This window comes from Poecile atricapillus, chromosome 1 (assembly GCF_030490865.1).
Source record: "Poecile atricapillus isolate bPoeAtr1 chromosome 1, bPoeAtr1.hap1, whole genome shotgun sequence".
Classification (NCBI taxonomy): domain Eukaryota; kingdom Metazoa; phylum Chordata; class Aves; order Passeriformes; family Paridae; genus Poecile; species Poecile atricapillus.
In genome coordinates, this window is record NC_081249.1 from 146,410,241 (window position 1) to 146,436,304 (window position 26,064).

General features: G+C 36.6%; 1 protein-coding gene across 7 annotated transcripts in view; it reads right to left on the reverse strand.

Moving 5' to 3' along the window:
• Nucleotides 1–26,064, reverse strand: part of SIPA1L1 (signal induced proliferation associated 1 like 1) — a 199,477-nt gene that overhangs the window by 39,043 nt on the left and 134,370 nt on the right. For all 7 annotated transcript variants that reach the window (XM_058842505.1, XM_058842487.1, XM_058842514.1 and 4 more), the window contains 7 exons: nt 22,242–22,372; nt 21,439–21,627; nt 16,491–16,665; nt 9,216–9,319; nt 7,928–8,085; nt 3,855–4,431; nt 2,483–2,757 (listed from right to left, as the gene is read on the reverse strand). In XM_058842505.1, coding sequence (XP_058698488.1) covers nt 2,483–2,757; nt 3,855–4,431; nt 7,928–8,085; nt 9,216–9,319; nt 16,491–16,665; nt 21,439–21,627; nt 22,242–22,372 — 1,609 coding nt within the window. The remainder of the gene's footprint in view (nt 1–2,482; nt 2,758–3,854; nt 4,432–7,927; nt 8,086–9,215; nt 9,320–16,490; nt 16,666–21,438; nt 21,628–22,241; nt 22,373–26,064) is intronic.

The following is a 26,064-nucleotide window of genomic DNA, read 5'->3' on the forward strand; positions in this document are numbered from 1 at the left end:
GTGAAACGGTCAGTGCTGAGGTCTTGCTGCCCACAATACACTCATTTTGTGGTTTTACATTGGTCTAACCTCTCATCTTGATGTCTAAATTAAATAACCAGTTGGAAGGCAAGAGATGTGCTTCTGAAGCACACGTAGGTCAGCTTCACTTGCAAGTCTCCCAGGCCACTCTGATGTGATCCACTGCATGGTAGATAGGGATGAGCAGGAGATACAGCCACTTACAACTGAACTACAATATTGATAATTGATATCCTTTGTTTTTTCCTTTCTCTTCATATTTTATTTCCCTATTTATTTCAATTTTATTCTTTCCCTAGTGCTTATGTACTTAGTTTGGGTTTCTCTCTTCCCCCGCCCCCAACATACTTACAGTTTAACAAGCAGGAATGCACAATTTCCTCTTAATACTGTGTCCTTAGCTTCAAGGTCAGCAATCAGTCCACTAAATGAGTTCAGTGGCAATGTTTTAATAACCATGGTTTAGTAGAGACTTAACCATGACAAGGCCTGCCTCTGCACAGGGCATGAGAATGTGAACTGGGGTATTTGGATATATTTTTTGCATCTCCTAATGACCTTGTACATGTGCCTGTTGCCAAGTCAGCTTATCTAACTGCACCCCTGATCTTCCTCCAGCTTCATGCCAACCAATTTATTAGGATAGGGACTGCTTCTCATATGAATGTAGTATTTCAAGCAGAATGCATCTTCATTTTAGTTATGGTCTGCAGAAGTTACTGCAGTAGAAATACTCAGTGACCTCCAGAGGACACAACAAAAGGACTCCAATTGCAGAAAACTGATTGCCAAAAGAGACACTGCTTTGTGCAAATACTTAACTGCAGTCTCTAGTAATACATGTAGGACAGCTACAAATACAAGACAGTTCTTGAACTTTTATGATTTTGGATAGAGCAAATGCGGGGATCAAGAGTAGCTTTATGGAATTTTAGAACTAGCAATAACCCACCATGAACATTTGCTCACTAGATGGGAAAAACAAAACTCTCTGAGTACAGTATTTCAAAAAGTAATTTCTCTTACCACTATGGGTTTGGATACACTAAAAGTAAGCCTGTTTTTGGCTGTACTTAATTTAGTTCAGAAATAATAGGATCTGTGCTTTCCACACTGATTTTTCTGCTCTAATCCTTTCATGATGACTGCATCTGAACCTTCCATTTGCTCAGGCTGCTAAATACTGCACAAAAGCTTTCCAAATATCTCATGGGTGACCTTATGCCACTGCTCATTTTAATCCCTGACATGTATTCAATTTTCCATTGACAACTAAAGGACAAATAAAACTCCTTTTCTCTCTGCTCCTCTTTTGGTAGCATTTACAAAAGGAGTTCGTGTTGCTTACAGTAAAAACAAACAAGGGTTTTTCGTTTATTTATGAAAGTACCAGGTCATTTCTCAGAGACACAATTTCATATCAATATAATAAATACATGTTAAAGTTCAGCTCCAGTCTTAAGTATATAAAGATTTAGCAATTACACCTACAAAGGTATAGACTGATTAAAAAAGAGCACTACAAAAATGCTCTCTTGGTCTCTCACTCCAAGGAACCCTTTGAACTTTGGTAACTGGACTTGCTTCTTGGCAAACCTATCCTAAGCCTTCAGCTAGCCTGCAGGCAAATTTATTCCATTAAACATCATTGCATTTTAATCATATAGCAGCATTTCTAGGATACAAATACAGGATGTCAGGAATATGCAATTAGACAGTGGTGTGGCTGAAGGCTACAGACACTGCTGAGAATTCATAAAAATTTTAAGATTAAGTGTGAATTCAGGAAAAATGGAGGGATTTAATGTCCACTTCAAGAAAAAAAAAACCACGCAATACCGCTTATTCCTGATGAAGCAACAGTTTTAAGCTATAAAAGCATCAATACAATTGACATGAGCTTCAGGCTTAATACAGATGGGAAGTGAGACAGATGCAACAAGATCTATGAGTAAAGAAGACTTTACATTTGCAGCAATTTTGCTGGCCAGATCCACACCTTTGATAAACCTTCATCATTTACAGCCTTACTTATTGTGAAAATGGAAGCATGTAAGTCTATTCCTAGTTTCAAGAATTATATCCACAGGCATTACAAACTACCAGCAAATAGGAAAGCAGGCAGGAATGTGCACAATCAATTCTGATGCATGCTAAACACACAATTATGACTAAAGAAAAATTTTTTATGACTAAAAGAATTTTATTATGACTAAAAAATGGTTTGATTTCCATGTTAAATTCCATGGTTACATGAGCTTCTCCACACGTTATTACTACATTTTGGTATTCAATGAATATTTGAGTGGCATGGAGACTGAATATGGGCCGTTTTTCCTGCTCTCCTCTTCCAACCTTAAAATACTGGATGCTGTATTATAATTGTACCACTTTTTTTTGGAGGCTAACACTCTGTGGTGGCTCTTCCCACAAAACAAGATACAATTTCAGAGCAAAATACCTGCGTGGTGTGCAGTCCTCATAGGGAGGGACAATGACGACCTTCACTGTAACCGATGTCCTGAGCAGATCAATCATTTGCTCGTGGCTCAGGGTGGCCACAGCCACCTTGCAGATCTCCACCAGGCGGCTGCCCTGGCGCAGCCCCGCCTGCCACGCGTAGCCGTAGGGCTCCACGTCTGCCACAATGCCCTCGTAGTTCACGTGGAAGCCCAGCTGGCCCAGGCCATTCCTGCGCAGAGTCATCTCCACTGTTTCACAGCCCTTGGTCACAAGCTGGGAATTGAAATGCAGATGGAATTTAACGCATTGAGACACCTCCGGGGCTAACAGAGGTCTAGGGGCTCAAGTTTTGAGCAACCAACTCCCAAGGATCACGGTGGGACACGATCAAGGGATATATATTGCAGTCCTAGGTACGTAATCAGCTGAAATGAGTCTTGTTGCTCAAACTAATATTTTCAGTAGAATCTGCTTACTCAAGTTCTGCCTTGGAATTTTTACTGCAACCACAGGAATTTTAGAAGATACATGGCAGCACACAACAGAAAAACACATGGAGTTACACAGGCATCTCTGTCTTTTACACTTTAGTAACCAAAAAAACATTCTCCATTTCTGGCTGTTTCAGGAAACAGCAAAATTACTTTTCAGTCAGAATGTGGTAGCATGGAGCTACTAAGCACGGTAAACTGGGGATTATGCCAACTCTTCTATGTACCATGAGCTTGAATATCATTAAGAGCAATTTAATAGGGCCTAGATTTCCTTTTTTTCTGGTTGTTATAAAACTATAGTTGTGAAATTACAGGAAAGAGAGGAGAGAGAGAGTGAAATGTAGCACATTCTTTCATAACTTAATTGGATATAAAATGAGCATGGACAGATGTTTTATAGGGAGATACCAGGATTCACTGCATTTTTAATTTATCACATGCATTCAGAGAATATCTGAAGGTTGCGGTGGGGATTGGGACTGCACCCTGCTGGCAACATAATAAGTTAGTCTCAAAGATATTGCAGATTCATTTGAAACAAGATACAGCAAGCCTAAAAAACAGAGAAAGGGAAGGAAAACAAGGAGAAGAAATAATGTGACACTTCCCACTTGTGTGGGAGCAACTTATGCATCTGAAGGACCTGGTCTTTTTAATATATTAATGTATTTTTCACACACACAGAGCCAGCTGAGACTAGTTGATAGCTAATAAAAGTGAAAGCAATATTCAGTTTTGAGATATAAAAGCAGGGAAGTCCTAGAAATTTAATTATAAACAATTTAAATAGTTTTAGGAATCCCAGGCATTATTTAAATTGAAGCTTTACTTGGCCGAGGGGTGAGAGGAGAAAGCAAAGAAGGGGAACATTCTAACCTCCAGCCTTTTGACGATCTCTTTGATGTCATCAATGTTGCTGATGAAGCTCTCCAAAGAAACACATTCACCTCTCTCATAGAATATTTTGATATTTGTGTCCGTTGAAGTCCACCCTATCACATCTCGACAGGAGCAATTGAACACCACGCTTTTTGTGTCCTGTTCAATGAGAACTACAAACTCATTAGAGATGCCTAGGAGACAGTCTATTTCCATACCCTTGCTGTAGTCTTTTGCATGGACACTCCAGACAATAGCACCAGAACTATAGATCTCTGCTCCTGGATAAGGCTTGGACTTTTCCTTCTTTTTTGAAGCAAGTGAGATGAAGGGGAACTTGCCGGAAGGGTCAATGGGTGTGTTGGTGACATTCTTCTCTGCCAAGTCTTTCAAGTACTCCTGCCGGGTCCTGGTGGCCATCGCGCGGAACTTTTCTGATTTATGAGCAGCATTCTCTGCATTAATGACTTTGGCTAGCAAGAAGTCCCTGAACACATTTGATTTAGGAAATGTCACACCTTTTGGAATAGGTGGGCCAAAGGATGGAACATCTCTGGATCTTGTCACAGCAACACTAAATGAAATAAAAGAATAAGGAAGAAACACAGTGTTTCACTCCAGGCAAATTCAGCAGTTTTTGCTTACAGACAATACATTCCCTCAATTTTTCTTTTCTTTTCTCAGCAATATGCCTAAATTTACATATCAATGTTACAGGTGTGGAGGTTATGCCCCCTTTACTGTATAAACAGAAAGCCACTTTTTTTGGATATAGGTAGCTTAAAAAGTGCTTCAAGTACAAAACTGTAGGGGGGTTTGATAAGTAATCACTCGTGTTCTGAATTCTGTTTGGTTGTGATATAAAATTTGTAACTCGCACTATTAGAAAGGCTAGCTTAGAATGTAGCTACTTAATGCTGAAAGGCTCATCTGAAAGCAGTGCCAAGTGTATGATCAACACTAGAAATATAGATTAAATGAACACATTAAAAAGATAAAGACAATGAAGTCATCTTACAAGGCCAGTTCCACAGAGAAAATCATCTGGTGACTGAATGCATATGTGCATCACACTATTGTTTTACATTTCTGGACTGAAAATCTCACTAGTTGATACTGCATGTCAGTGATAGAAGACAACTCCAAAAATACCAGAAATAAGAAGCTTCTGAGAAGTTCAAGGATACTCAGTAGAAACAGAAACCTTCTTTTTCAACTCTTCCTTTTAGTTACTATACCAAGTGATGGACTGACAATAAGATTGCCATAGGCAACAGGGACCAGTTTAGCTATTCTCAACTGTCAATTCTCTTTTGATATAAATCAGATGAGAGTTGTTTGGAACCACTGAAAATTTGACATTCCAATCCAGAATCATTCACTTGGCAAACTATCCTGAGACTGAAACTCAACTTTGATAGTTTTGTGACAAGAAGTGTTCCAACAGTTCGAACAGGTTTTATCACGTATCTGTAACAAGATCTGAAAAAGCATTAACTAACTTTGGCCAAGATACCATGGTAATGGAAATAAAGAATAGGATAAAACTTGATTATATTAGAAAAGTATGTAGTGTTTCACTTAGAACACTGGCTAGTATTATTTTCACATTTTGATTTTATCTGAATTCTTAAACATAATTAGAGAAATTCCCCGCAAAAAATCAGTAACTAAGATTTCAGAGTAAATCTTTTGAAGGGACATACAGGAACACCAAAAATAAAAATTAAGTCACCCAATCTACAACTGTGTCTTCTGGTTTTGAGCGGTAGGGTGTTTTGTTTGTTTGTTTTGCTGTTCTGAATTACTTGGGGTGGTTTTTTTCCTTTGGTTTCTTTTTTGTGTTTTAATTATTATATTTTCTGGCAACTGATACTGAAAGATGTCATTACTATCATATTTCCTTCAAATGTATGCCAGTATATCTCAAAGTATGCAACAGGGGGTGCTAATGAAGCAACTATCAGACCCGAAGGGTCTGTTATTAACAATTACTGGATGCAGTGAAAACCTACCAGAAATTACCAGTAAGATTGTGTTTGGTTCAGTATTCAGTGTAATGAATCACAGGGATAAGAATTCAATCTTTAACACATGCTAGAGAAGTTTTAAAAAGTGAGCAATGCTCAGAGATGCCAAACTTTTGAAATATTGTTTATCTTAGTTGTGAGGGAGAATCACTGGCCAAGACAGTGCTTGATTTTATTCCTTTTATGTAGTTTTTAAATATAAATTCCAGTACATTTTAATGCTATATGGTTTCCTGTTTTGTCTAGAATTATGAATCCATGAAACTGTTCCAAATAATTCAGTGAAAAAGAGGTCAAACTTACTTTGAAAAGTTTCCTAGAACAACTTTTCATAATAGAATTCTACAAATTTAAATCAAGTGTTTGCACAGAAAGGACAGGGAAAAAATGTATTTCAATCTCGAAGACAATACAGAGAACATAAAATGTTCTGGTGGTCTTGTGTATCAAAATGAACACCAACATTCTCCCAACTATTTTTCATACCTGTTTCCCCTCTCCTTCAAATGTAAGCCTGTACCATCACTAAAGCAAAAATTACTGTTAAGCAACCAATGAGGTTCCAGCCTTTGTAGTTGTAAACAATTGAAAAATGAGTTGATTCAGGAGTCTGAAGGTCAAAAACAGAACCCTCAAATACTTGAATTTATTACAGTTTACAAGTATCAACCTTTCACATGCCTTTTAAAAGGGAGAAAATATATGCAGTCATATTAATTAAAGTAACAGGCAAAAGTAGATCTATGTTGTAATATGCAACTCAAGTGGAAGATGCATCTGCAGCCCTCGTGGATACATTTCCTATGTTCTCTTTGCTTCAAAATCATTTTCTGTACAGGGTAAGAGCTGAAGCATATGTCTAAGAGTTTAAGAACAAGCTGTGTTCACATAAATTATGCAAGAGTTGAATTTTTCAATAAGCTGCCTGAAAAAGAGTACCAACACAAGCATTCTTAGTGCAGGAGAGTTAATATATGTAAAAAGTTCAGCATCAATTTCAGAAATGCTCTGTGAACTTTACAAAAAGCTTTTGAGGAGCGAAAAGCCTTTAAGCCATATATCTGTACTAAAAAAATAATCAATACACCAATTCATACAGGGCAGTCTTAGATTCTCCTCTAAATAAGCACTTGCCTTAATAATATTCTTAAGTGAATATTTGTATTTCAGGAAAAACAAGTTAATTCTAAGGCTACCTCATTTCAAGACACATGCTCTAAATCCGCTGCGCTGACATTTCTTATTTTAAATCAATATGCTTTATAGAAGTTTTCTGAGATCAGTCAACATTTAAAAGTGAAAATACTTTAGAGTTCAGTATATAACAAAGGTAAGAACTTTCACTGATAGTAGAAAGAAGTGTAACTCAAAAACATTATTTATATATGCTTGCAATTTAATTTAAAAAATTATACTAATAGGAATATCATCTTGCAATTCCTTATTATATGTTACTATCAATTAACATTTTCTATTTTAATCATATTAACTTTAGGGTCACATTAAGACTTTATTTTTTGCTGCATAATTCTCTGTCATTTCTTTGGTGGACTGAAAAAGATAAGAAATGGAGATCCATCAGAGAGCTTTACTTCTTTCTTAAAGCTAAGTCACACTTTTAAACTCCCTTAATTTCAAAAATGGAGCATAAACTCAGATGACCAAATTATCTAAGCAAAAAGTGGAAGCGTTTTTTTCCTTTGTTCTATTCTTTTCAATGCAAAAATATTCATCTAGCATAATCTTAATGAAGAGAATAGAAAGGAAGTGAGAAAGCAATTCTAAAATAATTTCCAAGTGCTGTGCGTGTATGTGCACGTGTGTGCGTGTACTCACACCTGACAGCAACAGCTTCCTCACTGGCCACGTTCCACCTACATATTCATGTGTCTATTTACTCTGTAAAAGAGTTCTAAATATGACTCAAAACCTCCTTGACCCTCATCTTTCATTACATTTGCCTACTGAGAATTTCGGAGAAGAATGATGGTTGGCTTTGCACACAAATTCCGTGTTTTCAGTGCATGCAGCAATAGCTACCTGTAACAAACGCTCTCAGTGCAGGGACCGTGCACTCTCACAATGACAAAGACATGCTGGAAGTGGGATCGAATGTTCTTTGGGCTGAATGGTTGTGCTCCAGGCTCCTGGAAAACTATTGTCACAATATCATTGCCAATATGTCGTTTTCTCAGAAGCTTTAATGAGGAAAGAAAAAAAAAAAAGGTTAAAACAGACTTTTCACAAATTTCCAATTATTTATTTCTCATTATCATAAATTACTATTGCTCATTTTCTTTTCCCAAGTGATACTTCAAGCGGAAAAGTGAAACAACTGAGCGTGATATAACAAGTACCAGAATTAGTTGTTCACCTAATAAATTTCAGGCATGGTTGTTTTCATAACAATTTCATTTCTATGTGTAGCATACAGGGCAAATTTATAAGGGAAAATTTTAAGCTAAACAAAGGGGAAAAACAAATCCTGTGAGTGTCAAGAGTAATCAGTGATACATGGAAGCAGGAAAACATTCTCCATTTCACACCTTTCTACAGGCCAGTGGTAGGTTTTATTTCAAGTTGAAAATACGTTGCCATTGTCCTTAAGACACGCTATAAATAATTTCCTGGTAGGTTCCTTTCACTAAATACAAGACTACAGTACAAGAGAAGGTGAGCTACAGAGCAGTACAACATTCAGCGTACAACAGCAAACGAAAAAGAATTCTATGTTATCTTTTATTGTAAAACAAAAATCCCTATTTTATTTGCAGAAGTACAAAGTGACATTTCTAGAATAAAACGCATATACATCATACAAAACAATATAGCTTAGTGTTTAACAAGAGCAGGCACTTCAGTGGAACAAAGCAGTTCAGCCTAAATAGTATAATACAGTTTTTTTTAAAAAAGGGAAAATAAAGGATCTTGACTCACATACTCTTATGTAGTGTGCTGGACCACCCACTCATTATCTCTGTGCATATTACAATTTGCTGTAGGCAAACCTGTCGTGTTTTTTTCCAAGGGCAATTGACTTAGCTATAGAAGGTTTAAAATTATTTAAAATCATCAGGTACACTGTGGTCCTTCTGACATGTGCTACTGACATTACTGCATACTATTTACATCAAAGTAATGCACAGTTAAATAGCAAACAGTCCAATGGAGAAAAATCTATGATGTACCTACAATCATCTGCTTTGCTCATCTCCCTGACACAGCCAGCCACCTTTATTTTTGATTCCTTAAGTGTTTTTTTTTGCTAGCAACCAATAAAAGTTGTCATAAACACTTAATAGTTCATCTACTTCTGAACCCATCTTACCTGTTGCTTGTTGTTTGGAGTATATGGCAACATAGTAGAAACATGGAACATGATTTCATAGTCTTTGTATGTTGTGTACAGAGAGTGAGTACCTGTTGAATCAGCTGCAGTTAAAGAAGACAAAAGGATTATTTAAAAAAAAAAAAAAGTTTAAAAACACAGTTTCATTAATATAAAAAAAAAAAAAATCAGCCAAGACAAGAATTTTTATTCATCCTCAATCCTAGCTGAAATAACAGCAAGTAAGAACTTACTCAGAGTTTATTCACCTGCCAAAGTAAGTGTCACATAAAGACAGCCTGTGCACTCTTACATACTTTTTCCAGACAAAAACTTGTTAGGAATAGGGAATTTATACCAGAAGACCCTGAAGAAAGCCTACGTAAGTGTGAAAAATGACAACAAAGTCTGAGAAAATTTTCAGGCATCATCCAGCATTTCAGAATGAAACTGAACTGTAAGGAATGTGAAAAAGACTTCAGAAAGGAATGCAGGCAGATACTGAAGATGAATACCATTATCTCATGCATAATTAAACAGCAAAGGACCTATAACCCACCATAAGAACAGGATGAGTTCTCTTAAGCGTAAACATCAGGAGTTGAAATTAACTGAATGAAATTAGATAGCACCTTCACTACAGCAGCTGCTTTATGGACAGGAACAGTCCAAACCCCACAAAGGATGCCAGCACGCTTATAACTGATGATGGAAAAAGCCCACAAAAATTACATTATGATGCTGGTATATTAATCTAAGGTAATAACACCTATTTTGATTTCTGAGCACCCTATTTTAAAAGTTAGAGAAGAAAGAGAAAGGATCCAGAAACAGGCCACAGAAATAATTAAATGTGGATGGAGAGACTTCCATGTTGAGAGAAAATAACTAAAACTAGGTAAAGTTATCTAAATATCTAAAACTAGATACTAGAGATAAAAACTAGGATTACAAAGTTTAGAAAGAAAAAAAAACAGGGGGATATTACTCAGTTTACAAAGTGTTAGTTGAAAACAACACTTGATTACAGGAAAATTGTGAACGTTTTCACTTTCTTTCACTCTAAAAAGTGACCTCGAAAAATATGCCATTAACTTAAGCAGCAATATATTTAAATATAAAATAGTGAGTATATTCTATTAAATACAACTGAAGCCCACAGTGCAAAAAAAGCCTGCTTTCAAACACAATTTGAAAAATAATGAGCTTTATATATGGAAAAGAAAGCATTCTGGCTATTCAAAGTTATGTAAACATGCTACTAAATTATATAATCCCAGCTATTTATAACAATGTATTTTAAAAAGCTGTTAAAAACTCTATCTTGGCATTTTCATTAGCAGAGAAATCATATTACTAAAGATAACAGATTTGAGGTTTGTGATTCATTTACAGTAACAAATATACAGTTTATTTACCCAGATTTTGAATATAAATGTTGAGAAGTTCGTTCCCAGTCAGATTCAGAATAATAAAACAGAGGTAGTTTTACTGTAAATGAAACACAAAATGATCTGTAAAATGAAATGGAAAGTTTTCTATATCGTAGCCACATAGAGATTTTGTACTTCCAAATCACCTATCTATAACAAAAAGGGAATTAGAAACAAAAGACTCTTACAATCTAAATATTAATTTTTAATTATTTAATAGTAATATTAAGTATGCTAATTAGTTTCTTTTTAATGCTAATTAGAACACCAGGACAGCTGAAAGGGGTTAATTTCATCTTGCACAGCCTCTCCCCTCTGCCTGCTAGCTGCACCCATGGAGGACAGATACACCCAAAAGTCACATAAACATCAATGCAACTTCATAACAGCTTTATCTGTTGAACTGTAAATATACTGATTTGTACATCATCTTTTAGAAAGAGAGCATACAAAAATATTGCAAATAATTGGAAAGAGGGAGGAGCAGGTGCAAAAAGATCGGGGAGTAAGACAGTGGAAGGCAGGCCTCCAAAGAGGGGAAGGAGCTCAAAAGGCACTGGGGGAATAAAGTAATTCTGACAAAAAAATATTACAGAACACCTACATATTTAAGCCAAACTTTTAACTTCTCTGGCAGGATTTAATTTTGGGCAGAAAAATATTTTCTGAGAACAGCATTGATTCTGCAATCTAAATAATCAGGTTACAATCCAAATGACACATTTAGTAATTCCAGTTATTTCCAAGCACTTTACAGTTCCTCCTATTCAAATCCAACTACCATCACAAGTCCATATGCACTACAGACTGTGCATCTCTCTCACCATTCAGCTTTTTTGAAGTCCAGAATACTTTTCCTGAAGTACACCACCATAATTGGTGTTTGCTTTAAATCAAATCACAGCTATTGCAATAAAATCCAAGACTGTGCACTGGAATAACATCCATCATTTCAAGGTCAAAACTGCAAGCCAGCACTGCAATCTATTTCAATTTCCTTCTATTTAACAGAGGCCTGAGGGATCTTCAAATTCATTAGCACTTTTTTACACTGAAGGCATCCCCTCTGGCCACCAGTTTAAGGCATAGTTACTCATGATGCTTTCCCAGCCTTGCCCCATTACCGGATCTGGCTACTTAGCTAAGTAGCTGATCCTTTATCCCTTCCATCATTAATCACCTCTAAAAATCCACCTTAGTCTTCTGTTCTTCCAGTGATTCACAGCTGTATTCACAAGGATTACAGATTCACATTTGAAGTTGTTTTTTTTCCTAAGAACAGTAGTGCTCAAAACTGTGGCAGACACCACCAGCACACTGCTGACTGAATCCACAGGACTGTGTCAGCCTTCTTCTACAGCAGTTTAACCTCTGTGCTAGAAAATTCTATAAAAACCCTTATGAGTAGAAAATCTGACTCCCTGTTTCAAAGAAAAACATTCCAAGGAATTGTAGGAGAATGAAAAGTAAATTACACTGATAAGGCAGGACAACCATTACCACAACCTGCAGTAAGGCTCACAATAAAAAGCATAAGAACAAATATTTTCAGAGCTTAATGTTGCTTCCCTCTACCTTTGCTTTGTCAGCAGCTGTCAACACTGCTCTTCTGTTATACACAAGGATTACACCAAGCACCCACGATCAACTTCTACAATACCAAAGTTGTTTTCAGACAGAAATGAGAGAGAATCTTATTTTGTATCACACAAAAGTATATGTGTAACACAAACACAGAGAAATGCAGAAGAATTTTCCCCCATCCCTATTTCTGCTTCTTAAGCAACTTAACACCTTAAGATTTGTTGGTCTCCCAACAAAAGTCTCAGCCCCAAGAGTGAGTCTATCATTTCCACAAAGTTGGAAAGATGTTATAGTATAGATAGTGCAAGTTATAAAAAGGTAATCTATCTGTATTATTTCATTACAAACATTGTGATTTCTTGACAACCCCTAAATGAAATGTCAATTTGAAGTCCATTCATTCCCTAGACTATCTATTTAATAGCTTATGGGTTTATATTCTTGTGTCTTAATCAGAAAATCATGCAGTATATAAACATCAGAAACCTACCCTTATTAGCTTAGTTTATAATCTTATCAAATTGATAAACCATGAAATTCCCAACTCATATTAACCAACTTCCCTTGTTTTCCACATCAACCACACCACCACTCTGTTGGACACACAATCCTGGTTACCAAGCCTAGCATTATCAAGCTTATCCCACTTACCAATTTAAAATATCAAGAAGCAAGACTAAGTGAGGGGGAGGGAAATAAAGCATGCATTACAACTGGAAAATAAAGTAAAATGTCTGAAGTTATAATTTGAAAGATCACTGTGATGTTTATTACTTTAAAGTGATGCCCATAAGCTTCCTAGTCACTGTGGGATAGGTGACATTTTCAAGCTCTATTTCCTATCCAAAGTCTGCAGGCTGCCAGGCGATAGACTGTTTCCCCTCTGGTAATTCTAGAAATAAACAAACAAAACTTGAAAAGTAGCATCTCTTTTTCACAGTGGTATGGGCAGAGATCCAAAACTAAAGCCCTTGAAGGATCAAATACACTTAAATAGGCTTCCAGTTAATAGTATGCATGAGATTCCTCCTTTTAAGGAATTGGCTCTGTTATGGACACTTACTAATTAGGACCCCAACTCTAAAAATTTCTAAGAATAACTGTTCTGAACCTGTTTTTTGCTAGAACAACTTTACTTCTCTAAATTTGCGTAAATTAAAAATACTGTGAATATTTCCATAGTACATATACAAATCATTTCATCTCCAGGCAGAGAAAAACCTTTCCATGTACAAATGCTTTTCACAGCTTGCCAAGTATTGTCAAAGGTACAGAAACTAGCAAAGTAGTCTACATAGATCTGACCTTTCTGACAAGTCAATGAAGAGACACTTGTTTTTAAGCACATCTTTGCAATCAACTGTCCTGTCACTGAACAGAATTCTTGCGCAGGAAAATTTCCTGAGTAGGGAGATTGCAAGAATTATTTCAAGACAGGGCTCTAGCAACAGAAGAGCAGAGAGCTGGAAGATGGAGCAGCTCACATCCTAGCTGTAGACCTAGCTGTTTCAACAAAACCTGTAAACCTAAGTCCCAGTAAAAAACCACAACGCCCTCCTTTGCAGGTCTCTGTGTTAAGGCCAAGGCAAAAGGACTGACTGATTACTTAGGGTAGCTATGGAAAATGTATTGCCTGGCTGTACTCTGCTCTTCACATATTCCCCAACCTGAGATGCAGCTCTTGTGACCATCTCTGGTCTTTAGCACTTCTCCTCCCACAAAGTGGCTTTCTTCCCCATTTCCTGTGCAGAATATGCTTTAAGTGTTTCCAAATGCAAATTTATCCAAAGAGCTGAGTGTTGTGCACCTTCTCTTTCAGCATTTCCATCTGTGCTTAGCGTACTGGCAGAAAGGAGAACACACCACCATCAAGATCAATTAGAAATGTCTGCTGCCATTGTTCACATTTGCTGCTGTTTAAACCTACTCATTAAGAACTCATGTATGCTCACATATGTGGTTTTTTCAGTAATCCTGCAGGCAATCTAACTTGAAAGATTTCAGACAACTTAAAGAGTTCCTAAGCAGCTCTGGCTGATGAGGTTCCACATATGTGAGGCTGTAAACCTTGACTGAAAGTAAATGTAGGAAATCCTTCAAGAAAGCAGCAGTTTTCACTTAGAGGATTTCCTGTCCTCTATGATCATACTGAAGTGCTCACATACAGACCTTTTGTACTTTTAGATACAGAATGGAGCAAGAGTGGGTCTACTGGGCAATGTGAAAAAGATATGCCAGCACTCAGCATGGAGGAGAAATCTTCATTACAAGAAGATAACTCTCAAAACCAGGAGAGATTCAGTCAACTTAAAGGTTCCATTCAACAGGTACTACATTGTAGTACATAAACTCGAAGCCTGACAAAATTCTATCCTTGAGTCAGAAGCAACAAGAAGGAATTCAAAACATCCCTGGAAAATTCTGCTGTTCAGAAGACAATTTTAAAAAAAAGTACTTAGAAGACATTTACAGCTTTCTTTGGTATATTTGAGCAGATGAATCAACCCAATCATACAGCATTTACACATACTAGAAACCAGTGTGTATGGACCAAAACCAAAATATGGGTCATTTTCCTTTTCTTCACATCTTAACTAACCCAGAAGAAAGGGAAGAGAAGATCTTGCTTTAATAACTGAAAATAACAAAGTCACAATATAAAACCAGAAGCTAAATAAATGTCTTCTCTGTTTTCCATACCCATTTGATTTTTGACCTAGCTTATCTTTATAACCAATAAAATGACAGTTCAGAGCTGTGCAACAGGAAAACTCACCTTGAGAATTATATGTATTTCCTACAAGAGAGCTGGTGAGGGACTTTTCCCAAAGACATGTAGTGATAGGAGAAGGGGGAATGATTTTAAACTAAAGAAGGGCACGTCTATATTAGATATTGGGAAGAAATTCTTTACTGTGAAGAACTGGAACAGGTTTCCCAGAGAAGCTATGGATGCCCCATCCCTGGAAGTGTTCAAGGCCAGGTCAAGATGGATCTTTCAGCAACCTGCTCTAGTGGAAGGTGTTCCTGGCCATGGCTGGGGGGGTGAAATGAGATGATCTCTCAGGTCCCTTCCAACCCAAACTATTCTATGTGTCTATAAAATGCTCTCAAGGGAGGAGCTACAACAGAGGGAATATAAGTATTGCAAGTGTAAAAAAGCAGGCTCAATGTTAAATATGTGCAAAATAGGTATTAATTTAGGTTTAAAACCAAATGAGGCTTCAGAACCCTCTGAGGACTGATGATCAGGCTGGTCAAGAACTGAGGAGATGGCAATGCAATTGCTGTAGGAATTAAGAACAGAATATAGAATGACGGAGGATTAAAGCACAGCAAGGTATTCTGTTTGTGCCAGGAGACCCATGACAAGACCACAGCTTCTGCTGCACCAAAGCTGATGAATGTTTTTCAGCTTTCATGAATCAAACTCCTTATTTCATTCCCTTTGCTACAAGTGAACAAAATAGCAAAAGATCTCCATAGGAACTGGTTAGCTCCAGTACTCACAGAAAAGGAATACAAGACAAAACTTCCCCAAGTAATTTAAACAGATCTACAAATTGAATGCAGCATGTGCTAGCTGATAAACAGGTATTTCACGTGACTGATTCCAAATGCAGGGAGTTTCTTTTATAGTTACGGTCACCCAAGATCATCTTACCACCGCATTTTGTTGCAATATGTTTTACAGTTAGAGCTGATAACATAGCTGCCAAATCCAGTTTAATTTCCATAACTCAAAAAAGAAAAAGCACAGAGGGAGGAATACATTTGACAGGATGACTAAGACAAAACTGCCTAGAAGAAAAACTGCATGCAACAGACATCAGAAAAGCAGTACATCAACCTTTCAAGGTGGAGTGACATAGATGGGTTCACGAAACATTTTGGAGACAGTCTGTAAGTGCATCATTTAAAAAAAAAAAAAAAAATACGAACCAGCTGCATTGATTAGCCTTACGACAGCACACTGATGATAGATTTGCAATACCAACTGTTTGTTCTTAATTACTGGTTTCTTGTGGCTTTATTGATAATTTCATACCAAATGAGTACCAAACTCCAATTCTTATCAGAGTTGAGAGACCATATGAGTACAGTTAAATTACACACGTGCTCTGCTTTCACTTATATTAAGCAACTGCCTTCCTACAGCGAAGATGCTATTTTTAAGAACTCTCTTGAAAAAGACAGTTAGCAGCCATATCAAGCATTTGGTTCACTTAAGGGGGAAAAAATAATGAAAAAGTCTTACTTTTTGTATCCAGTTGAGCACGGTACTTATCAAATCCCTTGAGTCGAACACGCTCTCCCAAGAGCTGAAGAAACTCCTCAAAGGCTGGACCTGCTGATTCGTTATTATACATTTCCTCTTCTGTGCTTTGCCCAGCTTTGCAGTACATGATACCCACTTTAAGTTGGTAACTTAACTGAAAAAGGAAAAAGATTAAAATTTTATGTGCATACCAAGTGATGAAGAAACTTATACACTTAATTCACTTCCCACGTTTTCATAAACCCATAGTTCATGAATGAAAAAATACCTAATATTGGTTCTAATTTCAAAAGTTAGTCTTGTTCCAAATACTCTAATTGTTTTCTATTGTAACTTCCTCAATGATCAGATTTAATCTGAAGATGTCAAAATGCTGCCTGAAGGGAAACAAACACGAATGTTGCTTATTTCTAGGAGGACAACACTGCAGCTTGCAAGTGAATGTCTAACACTGAACCACATGGGAAGCACTGGCTGAGTAATGCCAGGAACTTGACTCTCACTCAGGCTGGCACCATGACTGCCATCCTATGCTAAGCCTTCCATGCAGAAGGGTAGGGCACATCATGTGCTTGTTTCTTAAACAAGTGACAAAATTAACTCTCTCTCATTTCAAAAAGAAGATAAAAATTATTCACCTTTTAGCACATTCACCTGCTAGCAATCATGAAAAACTCCATGACATTCAGTTGGTCCTCCCTGACTTAAATATGATGATAGTAGCAAAAAAATCTGCTAAACTGAAAAATGCTGGTCATACCTTGAAGGTACTATTTGCTACCATAGATCTTCAAATACACTTGTGCTTTTAATTTTCATTTTCCCTCTAATTTGGAAGCTGATGTTCCTAATACAGCAGAAGCTGAAGATTTAAATAAAGTAATTTTTTACCCAACCATAATTGTGATTCTTCAAAGCAAACTGTTCCTACCAATTCCAAATTGATACACACACGCACAAAAGGAGTATACTGTCATCATTTACATCTGGACTACAGATAGACAAGTTACAGTACAGAAGGGAAGAAAGCAGTATCCACAGCCATTTACTGTTGTCTCCAACAAAACCAATTTCACAGGCAGGAACTCAGAAGGAGCACAGGGAAGAGCCTTGGAGTGTATGCATAAAATGCAACTGGCAGAAATGCATCCTTATTGCCCAGTAAATAATCTTTCCTCCCATACATGAATTTTTGCAGAAGCTCTATTTCAAATAAACCAGATATGCCAGTATGAAATCGTAAGAATCTATCACAACTGGCATGAGATTTACAAGTTTGGGCTACAGGTTAGTGGGAAGTGAAAACAGTTATTTGCAAGGGCTCTGGAAGCAAAGTTATCTGAATATACTGTAATTTGCTCTCAGAAGATTCTATCCCAAGCCATGAGGAAAAGGATTTTGAACTTGCTGGGATGATGCGGACACATAATGGAACTGAAATTCACTCATTTTAACCTATTATATTTATGGTGGCATAATTTAAAGAACACACTCAGAAGTGGTCCTACTGTCTCTAAAGAAAATAAATTTTAAAATTTAAAAACTCTGGAAATTGCTACTTTACTGTATTCTTTACTACCAAGGACAAATGATGATGGGGATAAAGTATTAGCAGCAGGAAAACAAGAAGGGAAAAAGAAGAGTAAAAATAACCTTGTTTACTCCTGCTGAAGAAGTCATTATATATAATAAGTAACAGTTCTAGGCTGCTTTTTCCCTCAATACAGAATATCCCGTATTTTATCATCTGACACACTGACTTGCAACTTCTAAACGTGTCCAAATTTCTTATAACAAAACTCAAATACAGCACAAATTCATGAAATGGTTTGGTTGGAAGGCACCTTAAAGATCATGTAGTTCCTGAAGTCCTGATGTGGGCAGCAGGGACTCTTTCTACTAGACCAGGTTACTCAAATCCACATCCAACCTGACTTTTAATACTTTGAGGGATGGGACATGGCCAGCCTGGCAATCTGTCCCAGTGCCTCCTGCTGACATGTGGTGAGGGAGGAGAGAGGAGGGGAGCAAGGAAGGGTGGTGACAAGTGGCACTGCTGCTGTTCCTACGGAACAACTGCCATCACTTTGCACACCATCAGCAGCAGGTCTTGTCTTGGACCATTCAGGCATCTGCTGCTCAGATGTGCCTTCTCCAGTCCCACAGAAACAGGATGGATCCAAGTGCTTCATGGAACCAACACCTTAGCTGTACTGCTAACTACAATAGCTTCTAGTAATTTCACTTAAAGAAGTTAGGACAAAGAAAATTATTCCCATGCAGCACACTTGCACTATTTAAGCTTCAACTTTAGGTGAAGGAAGTATTTTCAAGGGCATAAATATAAATGGGATCTGCAGCACTAATGAGCAAGCAAACAACTGTGTTTTATTGCTTTGAAAATGTCAGCCTAAGAAACTAAACAAGGACTATGCAAAGAGCAGGATATGCCTTCTAGCTGTGTTTTTAGATTTGCTAATTTTTGGAAAAAAACAAAGTTTCCTTAAGGACAACACAAGTTGGCATTTCTGAATCAAAAAGAGCAGATCTGGAGAAAGGCATGCAGTCCCATTATTAGACCTCCTTCTGATAAATCTGCAGTCCTTAGAAGGGTATTAACTACATGAAAAAGCTAAAAAAGAAGTTGAAGCACAAATTCTGTTGTGGTAAAACTACTAAAGTAGCATCTTCATTTTAATAATCTGAAAGTATTTACATATTCATATATGTGGGAAAAGTGCACTTTAAGTATTTATCTAGCACCCAGTCAAGACAGCAAAAAGTGTATCCTGGATTTATTCAGTCAGCAAGTTTATATTATGAACTAGGAATTATATTAAGAACCAAGTGACATTTTTCAGTATTTCTGTGAATGAGGAATTGCTGTAAAGATTAGCTTCAACTGAAATAAATCAGTAATTGCCCTAATATTCAAATTTTTAAATCATATTTGGAAGCAAACTTACAGTAACCTACCATGAGCTCTGCATTCAAGACAAAGATTAGTAGACAGTGATTAGCGAAGAAGCTAGTGCAGCCCTAGGAAATGATTGAATTGCTGTTCAACACAGAACCATTCAAATGAATGCATTTTAATAAATCAAATAAAAGAACAGCTAGGTGACAAGCAATGTGGACCATATGTATGAACAGCAGATGTTACCACTCTAGCAATCTAAGAGGAAGTAAGGAATGAGCAACTTTCACATGCACCACCAGTACAAAACTAGGGCAAGAAAAATATTCCCATTCTAACACTGAATGACATATGCAGATATTGAAAGAGTAGAAGAGACAGAGCTCAGCCATAAGAGTGATATGAAATGCAGAGAAAATATGTTGCAGTGAAAGACTTGAAAAGTGCAATCTGTTTAGTTTATCATAAACAAGACCAACAGATGATATAATCACTGCATACAAAAACCTTTGCTGGAAAAAAAATCTCACACCAAAATGACTTTTAAGATGTAGCAGAGAAAAATATCAGAAGTCTTAAAGCTGAAGGCAGATAAATTTGAATGAAGTGTAAATTCTTAAATATGAAAACAAGCAACTGCTTTAAGACCGCACTCAAATATAAAAAGATATCTTATTCTAATGAAAACTGATGCATACAAATTTGGCTTAGTGAAGGGATTCCTGAGTGAAATTTAATGGCTAAGTCAGGCTAAAGTGACATAATCTTAACTCTTAAATTTACGAAACATTTTATCTGCTGTATCAAACAGGCACCTGTTCATGCTGTAATGAAACAGTGTGACACTCAGCAAGAAGAAGTGATCAACATTCTGTGTACTTAATTAGTAGAGCAGCTGCTACCCAATTTTTGTTAGCTTAGAATTGAAAAAATGCAGCTTCTAATTAGTACAGAGTGTACTTATCTTCTTCGGCTAGAAGTGTCAAACTGTTTCATTACCACAAAAACAGAAAATACTTTGATGCAGATAATAAAAATTTAACTGTCACTTGCCCTTAATGATTTTTAAAAGTTGAAGTATTAGAAAGCCATACTATGGGAGCTTAATAACATACAGGATATGAACTAAGGATAATTTAACCTCACAGCGGTAACAGGATGCATCTCACTGTGTCCCACAGACATTATGTATATTGGACATTGACACTGACTTATATACATGGACATTCATGTTCATCAGGTGGTCATGAACATGATCTTCTCCTACAATGGGAAGGACCCAGTCCCCATCTTGGGTCCATCCACTCAAGAGGCATGGAAAGAGAGGTTGCCAGTGAGGACTAAGGCATGCACACAGCTATAAAATGCCGCTACTGAAGTTTATAATCATAAAATTCACTTCAGTCATGGACTTTCATTCTGCTAAGTCTAAGTTGTAGCACTGATGAGCCTCGGTTCCAGCTTTAAAAGACAAGGAGACTATCACCTCATTGAAAATTATTCATATGAAGAAAGCCTTAGAATATTTTGCCATGTAGTTTGTTCCAGAGGAAAGAAAAAAAGAACACCAACAAAACAAAACAAGACAGGCAGCACCCTGGTCATGGTTTAGCCAATGCAGTATTACAGTGAAACATTTAGCACCATGGGAGACTTCTCCTCTTCGTAGAATAGCAATAAGAAAAACAGAACTCCCTCCTTCCCACAATCTTTGAAAAACAATAATGTAGTTTCTTTTAAAGGAAATTTAAATGAACAACTGCCATAACATTAATCTAAAATTTCAGGCTACCTAGAAAAATGACCTTGATTTCATACATCCCAATATTCTGCAAAAACTGGGGGAAATAAATGCAACGTAACTCTCCCTACAGATGACAAATTTTAGCTTAAATGAGGCATTTCAACAGACTGACTCTAATCATGTAAAGCTAAAAGATCATTTTTCAACTCATGGCAATAATCTGGCAGATTAAGATAATTTATTTAATTCTGTAACTCTGCACTTACCCCTTGCTCATCAAGCTTCATAAGTTGTTCTGTGACTTTCGGAGTGTTGAAGGCCAGCCTTAGGCAATGGATATTCAGCTCAGGAACCACATACTCCAGCACTTCTTTTAGGGGAAGTCCCCTGGCTGTGCAATGCTTTGCAGTAGAAGGGATAGCATCTTCCAGCACGGAGCCTCTTAATGTCATGAGCTATGCATAGAAAAGAAAAACAGCACATATATTGAATTATGACTGAGACTGACTAGCAATAGCAATGGAGCTAAACGTACTATTTCTCCAATTTTCAGTAGAGATCAAGGACATTGAGGAATTTCTGTTAGCATGAGACCAACACCAATACGCAAAATGTCACTCACTGATAACAGTAATCCAACGATTTCAAATGATTCATCAGATTTAAGTTTTACAGGAAACTACTACCTGGAAAATTAGTATTAGTATAGTACTTCTATACTACTGAGCATTTAAAAGTAAAAAGTACATTTCTCAGGTATACCCACTGCCACACATAAAAGTCAAGAAAGCAATTTTCCTCCTCTTTGCTTGCATCTAGCTAATATAGCTCCTGTAAGTTTCTCAAGATTGAACCAAAAAGCAATCTTCAGCATTTCCTCTGTATTGGATGTTATGGAGTAACTGACAAATATTCTGTGCCAGATAAACATGTAGCATAATTCTGTCAGAAGGTTCCTGGATTATGAAGAAATCTATTATCAGTGCTGAAAAGCACATAAACCACATATTCCACCTGGTTTTGCCTGCTCACTTCTATTTTCTTTTACTATCCCCCCTGAACTGCTCACCTCGCTGGTTCTGAATATGATCCGGTAGTTGTACTGAGGTCCATTTTCTTTGATTTCCTCTGGCTTCTCTCTTCTTATACTCACAGCTACTGGACCCAGATTCTCATCTGCCCCAAAATAGTTCCAGTGTTCTTGTATATAAGAAGAGGAGAAAAAAAGGAAAAAAAAAAAAAAAAAAGTCTTACTTCTTACACTTCAACTATATTTTCATGCTTGATTGTTACACTGGAAATAAACTGCCAGATCCATGGAGTCAATAAGAGCATGTCTTCAAGTGGTACCAGGATGTCATTCTTGTGCTTCACTTCTCTCATGAGCTTCTTTTGTACAAAAAGGCTGAAATTCAACATGGCATCTCTGCTTAAATAGGCCCAAAACAGGATACACCTCTTACATCAGCTTTTGTATTGCCATCTGTTTCGTTCACATTGAACTAAATAAGTACACCAAATTTCCCCCATTAAAAATAAAAAGAAGGAAGGCAAATGCACCAAAGTGGGAAACTCAACAATCTATGTTAAAATAGAAATGTCAAATAGAAATGTCAAATAAAATAGAAATGTACTTAGCAAAGAATTATTTATTTTCTTAGCAGATTATTTATTTTTGTTTGACTGTTCTTTGCTTTTTCCATACACATTACTCAGTTCTAAAATGGGAAATCTGATGAAGCTGAAAGAAGTTAAAGGCTTGTTCACAGTAAAAATATCAAATCATAGTACCACAGAAAAATAAAGCACAAGAATAAAATGACTAGCATAAATATTGAACAGGGTTCAACCCTTAAAGCGTTAAAAGTTCAGTTGAAAACCTGTCTGGTGGGGAAGGCAGCAGAGAGAACACAGGATTGGTGAAATCACTCACTAGCTGAATAGCAGATTCTTTGAAACATATTTTTATATTCGTCTAACTATAGACATGCAAAGCCAAGCTTTACATGAAAAAAGTTGGAAAAGCACATTTACGAAAATCAAAGCTCAACAGTTGTAGAGATTGGTGTTGAAGGCTCTTCTACAGAACCTTTTGAGCATTAAAAAAAACTGTCTTGACTGATGACAGAGGTATATAACCATTAATGAAGCAATATATAAATGAAGCTGCACATATCTTAAGTGACTGCTGAATTTAAACATACATTCCCTAAAAGAAAACTCAAGAGAAAAGTCAAAAAATAGTAGTCAAGCATTGCATGAGAAAAGTAAGTCCCATGTCAACATTTTCCAAAAGCTGCATATATGAATGAATATTTTTTACTTATTTTATTTCTTTTAATTCTTTTAAAATTTATAACTTACTGGTTCTTGCAAAATCTCCCTCCAACACACTAAGTGCTTTCACACAGCTGTCCAGCACTTTAAGCCCTTGAGGGCTTTACTCAAGTCCCCAGTGTCTGGTATTTTATTATCCTTCACTCATTGTTTTCTGTTTAAGATTTCAGAGCATGCCAGACATAAAAGAAACATGCTGTCTACCAAATTCCTCTGCAAGTAATGGAAAGCCAATACTCTAAACGAAGGTCATTAAAATTCAAAATTCTTCTAATAGCTTGTAGAAAACTGTGTAAATATTGCCATTAAACTTTGGGTGGTTGAAATGTGAGTGCGAAATTACTAATAAATTAGCTTATCTATATAACCCTAATTACATTTTCATACTTGTCCACATATATGAGCCCTGTAAATGCCAGAAATGTTCTGCTGTTCAAAATTTCAAATTATCTTACTAGCACCCTAGTCTTTCTACCTCCTGCATTAAGTAGGTTGTTTTTGTTTGTTTTTTTTCCAGGATGTTTATAGCCTGCCAGTTTGTGGCAGGCAAGGTCAATGCAGAATCAGCACAGTCTTGGAGAAAGTCAGATTATTTTTTTAATCAGCATATCATGCAGCTTCCAAAACCTGAGATAACTTGGCCATCTCCACACTAAACTGCTTAGTGACTCAAAAACAGTAATGTGGCTTTGATTTTATAACAGAAAAAAACTGAAGTAAAAAGATATGGTGGTCATGCATACTAGAAGGGTCCAGACAATTCATTAATTTTCTGTATTGACAGCCACACAGATGGTTAAAACTCGCGTACCCTGCAAACACTCTAGTCTGCAATTCAGATAGCACATTTTCTCAGGAGAAATAATTCTACATCTTGAAAACACATTTAAGAAGAGTGGCAAGAGGAATGTTTGAAACTGCATATACATACACAAAATACAAAAAATACACAGACAATTCCGCATCACTTGATTAAGCTTTTTAATTAGCTCCTATTGCTTTGGAAAAATGCATAAACTAGTGTGGATCATTACACTTCTCTCCTAAGAGGAAATGTCTTTTATTCTCTTTTTCTTCAGTCTGCAGCAGACAGCTTCTTTCTTGCTCTCCTTTGGACATCCTTCACCCTCTACTCACATTTCCTACTGGGTTGCTCATTCTTTACCTTCATCTTCCATCCATCCATCCATCCATCCATCCATCCATCCATCTATCTATCTATCTATCCATCTATCCATCTATCTTTCTCCTCCCCTAAACCCCATCTTGGTATTCATTCTGCAAGCTGCAGTATATCCCTGTACCTGACTACTTCTCCTTCTGGTACACTTTCTGGTACCTCCACCTGATTGTCCCTTAAATTCTGAATCTCCTTACATCAAATAATTTTCCAGTGCAGGAAAAGAAGTGTAAAAGTGTAAAAAGCTTAATATCCAATATAAAGGGAGCTAATTAGTTGTTTTATTGGGAAAACTAGGACTATGTCACCATTATAATTAAAGAACTTGATGTCAAACATGAATACCATAGAAGATCAGCTTATTTCTCCACACCATACAGAAGCCAATTGGAAACAACATTTCTTGAGCTTGACATTTGACCTAAACAACTGTTGAAAAATAATTTAATTAACAGACAAGCAGGACAACTAGCAGCAGCCATAAATTAATTTATAAATCCATACTTAATAAAACCCATAATGACTTCATTGTAGCTGGTCATTAAAACAAATTATACACACTTTTTAAAAATAGTTCAATATTTACCATATAAGTCAAAAGATACTTCCTGTAAAAGAAGCAGAGCTAAAATATTTATTTTCCTGGCAGATATTTATGAGTTTCCTTTGCAAAGGAAATCCAAATAAATGCACTTGATTTTAACTGAAAAAGTTATTTTGTGCTTTCATCATATTTCTCTCTAGATATCATGTCCAACTGATATTCTGTGTCATCAGACTAGAAATAAATCCCCAAACCTTTTTCTTCTGACTGAAACTCACATCAAGGATTTTCCTCTAACCCTAGCTCAGCATTTACAGTACTGGAAAACCCTGCCCAGTAGTTCTCTGGAGAGAAAACGGCAGGCAGAATTTTGGGAGCTCTGCAAGTCTAGCCACATACTTGAAAGGCAACAAGTCTTGGATAGAATATGCAGCAATTTAAAGCATTAGGGAAAAGGGTATTTTTACTGGCTGCCAACAGTTAAAGGAACGCTTACCAACAGCTCATTTGTTATAAAACCTGTTCAGGAAACTATTTACTTCTCAGTCAATTCTTTCATTCTAAGCCAGTAACTGAAATTTGTCCTAAATAGCAACATTAGCAACTACTGCATGAGGAGGATGGAAGCAAAACAGATGCTCTTGGTTCTTTCCATGAGAACTGTAACTCCCAGACACAACTATGGGAACAGAGAAAACAGACTGCTCCTCTGGAGTGATATGACCTCTTTTCTGAACTTCACTTGGACAAGCTGATGGAAACAAATTTTTCTCTCTCTGTGATTTCAATATTGATTCTAAATAAGTCTTTAATAAACATATCTACAACTTT